Source organism: Engystomops pustulosus, chromosome 2 (genome assembly GCF_040894005.1).
Source record: "Engystomops pustulosus chromosome 2, aEngPut4.maternal, whole genome shotgun sequence".
NCBI lineage: Eukaryota > Metazoa > Chordata > Amphibia > Anura > Leptodactylidae > Engystomops > Engystomops pustulosus.
Window position 1 is genome coordinate 105,403,418 of NC_092412.1, and position 9,417 is coordinate 105,412,834.

The 9,417-nt window shown below is 40.4% G+C and overlaps 1 protein-coding gene across 4 annotated transcripts in view; it reads left to right on the forward strand.

Annotated features, from left to right (window-relative positions):
* MAP4K4 (mitogen-activated protein kinase kinase kinase kinase 4) overlaps positions 1–8,350 on the forward strand; it is an 83,255-nt gene extending 74,905 nt beyond the window's left edge. For all 4 annotated transcript variants that reach the window (XM_072135876.1, XM_072135877.1, XM_072135878.1 and 1 more), the window contains 6 exons: positions 2,195–2,329; positions 3,303–3,403; positions 3,518–3,667; positions 4,135–4,294; positions 4,391–4,530; positions 5,771–8,350. In XM_072135876.1, coding sequence (XP_071991977.1) covers positions 2,195–2,329; positions 3,303–3,403; positions 3,518–3,667; positions 4,135–4,294; positions 4,391–4,530; positions 5,771–5,854 — 770 coding nt within the window. In that variant the 3' untranslated portion in view covers positions 5,855–8,350. The remainder of the gene's footprint in view (positions 1–2,194; positions 2,330–3,302; positions 3,404–3,517; positions 3,668–4,134; positions 4,295–4,390; positions 4,531–5,770) is intronic.
* Positions 8,351–9,417: the final 1,067 nt, after the last annotated feature.

The following is a 9,417-nucleotide window of genomic DNA, read 5'->3' on the forward strand; positions in this document are numbered from 1 at the left end:
ATGCGTTTTTTACGTTCTGAAAACACACTAACTAAAAACGGCCCAAAAACGCCACGTGTGTCTTTACCCTTCGGGTCTTTGACACAATTGCAATGAACTTCAAGGAAAATTGCACTGCTATAAAAGGGACTTAAAGTGACTGGGGACACTTAACCACTCACGGGTCCTAATGGAGCAGTGGTTTAGTTTTTCAGATGCACTTTTTGATGCCCAAACCAGGAGTGGAGTGAAAATAGAGGAGGGGTAGCACTTCTTAATTATAAGTCCTCACCCATTATCATCCACACCTGCTTTTGGCTTCAAAAACTGCATCTGAAAAGCTGAACGTGTGGCTGTTTAGTGTTCTAAATTTCCTTTTATCACCTCGGTCCATGGCTGTAAAAAAACACTTCTACTTAGGCTGCATTCACACGAACGTATGGGGGACATATATACGTCCGGCGTTTATACGTCCCCCATTAACTTCTATGGGCTCACGGAGCCCACGTGCCGCACCGTACCGCTCCGTGGCCCGTAGAAAGATAGGACATGTCCTATCTTTTTACGGAATACGGCGCTGTATATTTCTATGTTGAGGGGCAGGGGGGTGAGCTGCACTTAACTCCAGCTCCTCTCCGCACCGCGGATGTATGCCTGCCGTACCGTAGCATGGCGTGTTAATGCAGCCTTGCCTAGAGAAGAGTATGATGAGTCACGTGGGACTGATTCCGGTGTGTTCTGCAGCTTCAGTGAATGACTGTCCAGGCACTTGGGAGAAGCAGACCAAGATTAGTAAAAGGGTGCATATATTCTGTGCGCGCATGATATGGCCGGCCACGTCAATAAAGGAATTGTGCTGATAATTCATAACAAAATTATTATTTAGTGACACTTATATGTTAACAGCTCATGAAACTGTCACTGAATAATTTTGTTCACAAATGCATCAAGGCTGAGTCATTGCCACACCGTCTATTGTCTATTCCCACCCGAATTGTTTTTTTTTTTAATTGAATTTGGGCTTGATAATATCACACACTATAGGGCAGGGGTCAGGAACCTTTTTGGCTGAGAGAGCCATTAACACCACAAATTTTAAAATGTTATTCCGTAAGAGCCGTACAATATGCACATGCCCCCCAGTAGATTGGTAGTCTCAGTGTCAAGGGTCCCCCTGCAATCTACTTCTCGGATCGAAGGGACACCCGCGCCCCTCTCCGTGGCCCCTCTCCTTTCCGAGCTCACTCACTTCTCCACGTTCCTGCTTCTGTCCCGGCTGGCCAGCGCGCCGGTACCCACAGATTTAAAGGGCCAGCTCGCCACTGATTGGCGCTACCCACTTTCCAGGTTCCTATAAAGACGGCGACTCCCAGCATTCACTGCTAGATCTTAGTGCTTCATGCCTATGTGGAAGCTTTCCACAGTGTTTCCTTCCCAATTATTGACCTCCCGTTGTGACCTTAGACCTGTTCCTGATTCTGCTCTTCCGCTGCCAGCCCTGACCTCTTGACAGTCCGACCCTGCATCATTGCCACCTGCCTTGACCGTCTGCCTGTTTGTGACCACGAGGCTGCCTAGAGATCCTGTATCTCGACCTTGGCTGCCACCGTGGACAAGTTGCACCTGTGGAATGACCTGATTGTACCACGCTGTAGCAAGACCATCCTGCTTGCTCTGCTGAAGACCGGGTGCCACTTTGATTCCAGTCCAAGGTGTCTGCTTATATCATCATCCGCGGTGGTCCAGGGGCTAACTACTCCAAATCCTGACACCCACCACATGCCTCCCAGTAGATAGGTAGCCACAGCAAAAAAAAAAAAAAAAAAAGAATATTCACTTCCCAGCACTCCCTGCAGCCAGCTCCCCATTAGGGCAGCGATGGCACCTGGGTTGCGCAAAGGACGTAGGCAGCGGTAACATCGCTGCCTGTGTCCAGTGATCAGCCTAAGAGACACACAGCAGCCATCACTATTTATTAAATATCTGCCTGAGAGCCAGATGCAGCCAACAAAAGAGCCACATCTGGCTCCCGAGCCATAGGTTCCCTACCTCTGCTATAGGGTATTCTCGGTCATGTAAAGAACCAGTCCAAATTCTCAGCTCCTGACTTCATTACACACCAAAAATGTTTTAATATAGATTTATTTTTTCAGTGACTGTTTCAGTAACCTGATTGATGATAGCAGCCTTAGTATATTTGCTGTTATTTTTACAGGAAAGAAGAACAAGTTGCGAGTGTATTACTTGTCTTGGCTGAGAAACAAAATCTTACACAATGACCCAGAGGTTGAGAAGAAACAAGGGTGGACAACTGTTGGTGATTTAGAAGGTTGTGTGCACTATAAAGTCGGTAGGTATATAGTTTATAGTAATTTATTGTGACTTTTATATAGCACATAATACATGTCCTTAAAGGGAACCTGTCATCGGAGACCTCATTTTCACTAAAGACAGGCTACAGAAGCTTATTACAGCTGCATTGCAAATATGTCTTTATGCTTTGTCTAAGCATTGACTAAGCATTACAATATAATTGTGTATTATAACTTGCCTGGCATCTTGATAAGATTTCCCTAAAAGGGAACCAACCCTCCCAAGCCCACAAACAGTGCCTTCTTCTTTAATGTTTTACATCCCATATTTCTGGGTTGCAGCATGAATGAAAAATCCTCTTTTTTTCTGCCCTGTCTCCTAATTGTGGAGATCTTGCACAACTGGCAGCATGTCCGGCTTCACAGGCAAAACCACGCACTTTGGTTGACAAGTATGTGCAGTGCTATAACAGAGATCACATGCGCGAGATCTACAGATACTCGGAGAATGATGTCACAATAGGCAGACAGGGCTGGGGCGCCAGATGCATGGATTAGGTAGAGAAAACTGTCTGCCGGGGGGAGGCGCTGTTGCCTGAGTGGTACATGGTACAAGAAAATAAAATAAAAGATTTTTCATTGATGCTACTGCTGCTAAAAAGACCTCCAAGGGACATACATATTACAGAAGAAGGTACTGTTTTTTGGGAGGGGGATTAGTATGGTGACATTTTCCCTTTAAGTGACTTCTGTACTTTCTGAAGCTTTTATACTGCTGCTTGTTTAACCAGACATTTAAACAGAGATTAGGCTGAAAGGTAAAGAATATATAGGGGGGTTCATTTATTAAGGATGGCACATTACGTACCAAGCCTTGTACACCAGAAACCAGTGATAAATGCCCTTAATGTGTGTAGATGCAATATTCATATACAGTATTTAGTCATTTCTTTACAATAATGTTGGCAATGTGGTTTCTAGTTTAATAGTTCCAACCTCCTCTTTCTTTAGTTAAATACGAGCGCATCAAGTTTTTGGTAATTGCTTTAAAGAGTTCAGTGGAAGTTTATGCCTGGGCACCAAAGCCATATCACAAGTTTATGGCCTTTAAGGTAAGTAGCTTTGCATTATGTAAATCGGACAGTAACAAACTTGGTTTAATGTAACTTGTGGTATTTGTACTTTAACCCTTATAATCTTTTTTTCTTTTTAATTATTCCTTGCAGTCATTTGGAGAGTTGGTACATAGGCCCCTGTTAGTTGATCTGACTGTTGAAGAAGGACAAAGGCTAAAAGTGATTTATGGTTCCTGTGCTGGTTTTCATGCTGTTGATGTGGACTCAGGAGCAGTCTATGACATTTATCTACCAACACATGTAAGTTATTATGTGACTTATAAAAGAGCAGTGTAAGCTCTATGGAAGTTACAGAAACTTAAAAGTCCTCCCAAATATGACATATCCTCTGTGTGTGTATATTGTGATCAATCTGTTTGTAGTATAAGTGGGTGTCATACATTGTGCTGCTAAATTCTTTGATTTTTTTTTTTTTTTAGATAATTGCACAAATTTTTTTTTAAACAAATTACTTAAAAAAAAAGGTTGTAACTTAATGTAGCAATAAGCTTATTCAAAACCAGAACAATGTACATCCATTTGTATCAGCAGCATATCACATCTCCGTAAACAGTTAATGTTTTAAGAAAAAGAGAAAACTAAGAAGTATACTGGGAGAGAATAAGCTAGATTTTGCCCATGTACACCTCTTTCTGTACTCTTATTGTTCGGGCACACATACATTCAATCACATTAATACTGTTGCCCGCTTATTAACTTTTTTGCAGATCCAGAGCAGTATCCAGCCTCATGCAATTATTATCCTCCCAAACACGGATGGCATGGAGTTGTTGGTTTGTTACGAAGATGAAGGAGTTTATGTTAATACTTATGGCAGGATCACTAAAGATGTTGTTCTACAGTGGGGAGAAATGCCGACCTCTGTTGGTACGTTTACTTGCCTGAATTTAACACCTTTACATTTCTCCAATAGATGATGGTAAATTGTTTGCTCCCTTCTAAAATCTTGTTTTCATTTTTCAGCATACATTCGATCAAACCAGATAATGGGATGGGGTGAAAAAGCCATTGAGATTAGATCTGTTGAGACCGGCCACCTTGATGGAGTTTTTATGCACAAAAGGGCACAAAGATTAAAGTTCTTGTGTGAAAGAAATGACAAGGTAAAATCTTACTAGGTCTTGAGCAGTATTGTGACTTCTTACATAAAATATTCCCCCAAAGGGAAAAAATTGTAGTTCCACCCCTCTACTGTACCTTGCATGTCAGTGAGGCTAGGTTCACACCTCGCTTTTTGTATGAGCTCAGAGTACATGTCGGGAAAGCGTACACATTGACATATACTGGCAGATGGAAGCATAGTTGTTGGCTCCATCTGAACAGTATATGATAAAGTCAGGATCGAAAGACGTAGCAAGTTGCTTCTTTCCATCTTGCTCCCTGCTGCTGAGCGATATATGCTCTCAGCGGAGACAAAAGCAGCCTACGAGGAGTGGATGCAGTGTATTGCATCCCTCCTCTAGGCTAGCTGACCAGATGCATCGTTCAGCAGGAGGGGGGTCCGATGATGTTCCTGTCGATTTAAGGACTGTGACATCACTGGGGAAAGACTCCATACAACACCTGTACATGTACATCCATTTGTATCAGCAGCATATCACATCTCCGTAAACAGTTAATGTTTTAAGAAAAAGAGAAAACTAAGAAGTATACTGGGAGAGAATAAGCTAGATTTTGCCCATGTACACCTCTTTCTGTACTCTAATTGCTCGGGCACACATACATTCAATCACATTAATATTGTTGCCCGATTATTAACTTTTTTGCAGATCCAGAGCAGTATCCAGCCTCATGCAATTATTATCCTTATTATTCACCTCAAGTGGCGAATGCTATTATATAAGCACTCGGAATCTCCTTGATGCTAATGAGCCGGAAGGACTACCCTAGTCCCTCTGTGATCTGGCTTTGTAGACTGTTGCACAGTCACACTCTCCCCACTGCTCCCTCAGTACTTGAGCAGTGAGATTTTCCTGTACTTGACGCAAGAAAGCGTAACTGCCTGTAAATCCAGATCACAGAAAGGCTAGGACTCATTAGCATAATTTTAAAAGTTATCTTTAAACAAGGCCATTGATAACAAATATTACCATAGTCACAGTGCCTGGATCTATGAGCTTGTGTCTCTTCTTAGTCATACTTGATTCCAAGATTGAATTCCTTGACTGTAAAGAAAGTTTGTGTTTTGTTTTCTGTGCTTTCTTTTATAGCTCTAAATGTGTCTTTTTTTTGCGCTTGATAAACCTTTTAAATACAGTTTGAAATTTTAACTACCGTAAGTAGCAAGCACAATTTCTAGTCTTGAAATAAATATTGCTAATCCCAATTCTCTACTCCGAACAGGTTTTCTTTGCTTCTGTGAGGTCTGGTGGAAGCAGTCAAGTATATTTCATGACCCTGGGCAGAAGTTCTCTTTTGAGCTGGTAACAAGTGGAACTGCTGACATCTCCCCTACAATCTCTGTTATCTCCGTAACTTGAAATCATTTGCAACTGGAGTACAACAAAAGTCATTTAGTGGATTTTGTGTTTCTAACATTGGGGAGATTAATTGAAACTGTATGCAGCTTGCAAGGCAGCTGTGGCTGTAATGCCTTTGTTGGGTGCTACAAATATCTGAGGGTTCTACTAACTTAGACATTTCCTCTTACTTTGAATAAGTTGTAAGTAAGATGGGAAAGAATAAGTCACACTAAAAGCACCCTTTCACCAAGACAAAATGGAATATAACACAGTCCAAGAGAACTTGTAAAGCCTTTCTGACCATGCACAGCCAGGCTTACTAATATTTCACTTATTTAATTTAGTGTTTTCTGTTTGTTTTTCTTATGTTGATTATGACAAAGGAAAGTTCATATAATAAACTGTATTTATAAAATGTGAAAGGCAGCCGCTAACGTTTTTTTTTTTTGCTTCACACAGTCTTGGGTTAATATTGTGAATTGTTGAATTTTGTGTCTAAACTTTTTTAAAATTTTGATATCCCATCCCTACACAATGTGTCACAGTATTAGCGCTGCCTCATTCTCCTAGAGATCCACAGTAAGCGTGCGCACAGTCAAGCTGGCCTAAATCTGTACTGTAGAAAGGGAACAAAACAGGGTTGTGGAGTTGGACATTGCAGGCAAATTCCAATCAACTTATTTTTTTTTTCTCCTACCTCATTTTGAGCGATGCACAAACCCCTTTAGTGCCATGAAATCTGCCCAATATTTGCAGAAATCTTGACCACTTCAAGGGCTTGATGGAGAGGTTGACTCATTTTGCTTCAGTATTGGTTACTTGCAATATGAATGTGTAGTTTTAATACCAAATTATGCCAGAATTACCTTGTAATGGATTCATCCACACTGGCAGAAGTTGGTATTAATATGGCACAACACAGCAATTTGGTGACAACAACGTTTTAGTATTCATTGAAGTTCACTTTTTTTCAGTTTTTTTATGTACCATTTTCACACAGACCAGTAGAGATTTCTCTTCTGATGTAGCATCAAGGAAGATCAGTTTTAGGCTAGTTCTCTAAATTGTAGGTCACTGTGGGGGTTGTAGGTGGTTTGGCATACTCCTGAATTGGAGTTGTATTTTTTTTGTTTAATAAGAATGCAATGCACTAAAAAAATTCTAAGAATGTAGTTAATGATACTTCTTCTTAACAGACATACTGTACCTGTGTTTAGATGTATGATTCCCAGTTCTGACTTTTTTAATAAGAATATAAAATAGTCTGCTTTATTTTCTGAACGCTTTGACATTTGTAATAAATGTCTGGACAGGGAATAACCTGCCTAACGGCTTCCCCATTCATGACTCGAGGTTCCTGAAGTGTACAGTTATGGTTGATGTAGCAATGCACAGTGTCATTCAACCCTTTTTTGACGGACTTTCTTTCTGGTGTGAAGTACATTGTTGACAGCTGCCTTAAGCTGTTCATTTGTGAACAGTTTCTCTTTTATTATAGACATAGACTACTCTTCCTTTGTTTCTGCCATTGTATTAAAGCATTTTTCTTCATTTGCCTTTGATCTCCATGTTATATAAAGTGATAGAATGAAGTAGACAATGGTAACTCTGGTCTTTTTGAGGGTAGTGGAACAGTCACCAGGTGCACACTTTTCTGCAGTCACCCCCATATATACAAACATTCAAGTTGTCTGGAAGCCTTATTTTTAATGGCAGAAACCTAATTTTTTTCTTTTTTTTTTCTTTTCAGAAGCACTGAAAACTTATGTTCATGTGTACATTTTGTTCTTTTCTTGTTGTAACCAGCAGCATACATATTAAAGAGCAGCGCACCTAAGCTTTCTGAAAGTTGGCCTCTGTTGCAGGTTTCCCTTGAGCCTAAAGGAAATATCACTGGAATCAATTTTGGTGGTTAGTAACTGGAGAAGATCAAGATTTGGAAATCTCCATCATTACAATATTATAAATCGGCAAAACCTTTTTATTCCCATAATATCCAGCTTCATACCAGTATTAACAGCACCAACCACTATGTCAGAAAGCAGAAAGTGTTTGCTCTTTGATAAAGATACTTCGTAGTCGAGTTGAGTTACTGAAACTGTATGACTGCATTGTTGCTTTTTTCAGTTTAATGCACATGTGACATTGGAGAAATGTTTACATTTTTGTTAAACTAATGTGCATCACATATTTATGTTTTTTTTTTAAGTGAATTTTTGCATAATTTTAGTAATACACATTTTGTGACCTATAACCTCATTTTTCATTAATAATAGTGCGAAAAGGCAACAGTGACAAACTGCATAAAATTACTAATTGTATAACTGCAAAGCAGACTTGTGTCAAGTAAACATTCTCGGACATTTTGCAGTGCTATCTAACTTATGTCTACTGTGTTTCATGGAAGTTCCTATTTTCCCCATTTTTTTCCCTTGAATAAAGTAAAATTGACACCTACATATATGTGGACTGCATTCATTTGATCGATTGCAGTGTCAACGCAATCTTTGCATTTTATAGAATACATAAAGATTGTTCTCTTGTGCAAACTGTCTTCATTCACAGAATATTTCTTTGATCCTTACATCCTTTTGGAGAGGGTTCAACGTAGAGCCACAAAACTGATAAGGGGTATGGAGGGTCTTAGTTATGAGGAAAGATTAAAACAATTAGATTTATTTAGTCTGGAAAAGAGATGAGTACGAGGGGACATGATTAATTTATATAAATATATGAATAGTCCATACAAAAAATATGGTGGTAAGTTTCAGATTAAATCAAATCAAAATACGAGGGGGCACTGTCTCCGTTTGGAGAAATCAAGATTAAATCACCAGAGGCCACAGGGCTTTTTTACTATGAGAACTGGCAATCTTTGGAATAGCCTGGCTCAGGCGCTGATCACAGCAGGGACAGCGGAGAGCTTCAAGAAGGGTCTAGATGTCTTTTTACACCTAAATAACATTGATGGTTATGCTATATAGCAGTGGTGGCGAACCCATGGCACGGGTGCCAGAGGCGGCACTCCGAGACCTTTCTGTGGGCACCCGGGCCATCGCCCCAGCACATCAGACAGGACTCGAAGAATCTTCCTGCTGTTCCAAGCAACTTAAAAGATGTTGCTTTCAGTCATATTTTGATACTTACTTCGATATTTGGGACTGTAGGAAAAGGGGAAAATCAGTAGACAGGGCCAAATTATCTTTGGAGGACCTTCTGCTGGCCCCATGATTCTCTGTGTACAGATGGACACTTGCAAGAAGCTAAAATGATGCAAATTTTCCATCTTTATACTGTGTGTTGCTGTCCTCAGGAGGCCAATATGATTGTTGAGGAACAGAGAGCAGTAAGTTACTGCTTTAATTTTTGGTTGGCACCTCACAATAAATAAGTGGGGTTTTGGGTGTCTTTTTGGGCACTCGGCCGCTAAAAGGTTCGCCATCACTGCTATATAGGATTGTTTCCCCTAAATCCCTTCCTCATCCAATCCCTTCCCTTCATAGGTTGAACTTGATGGACAAGTGTCTT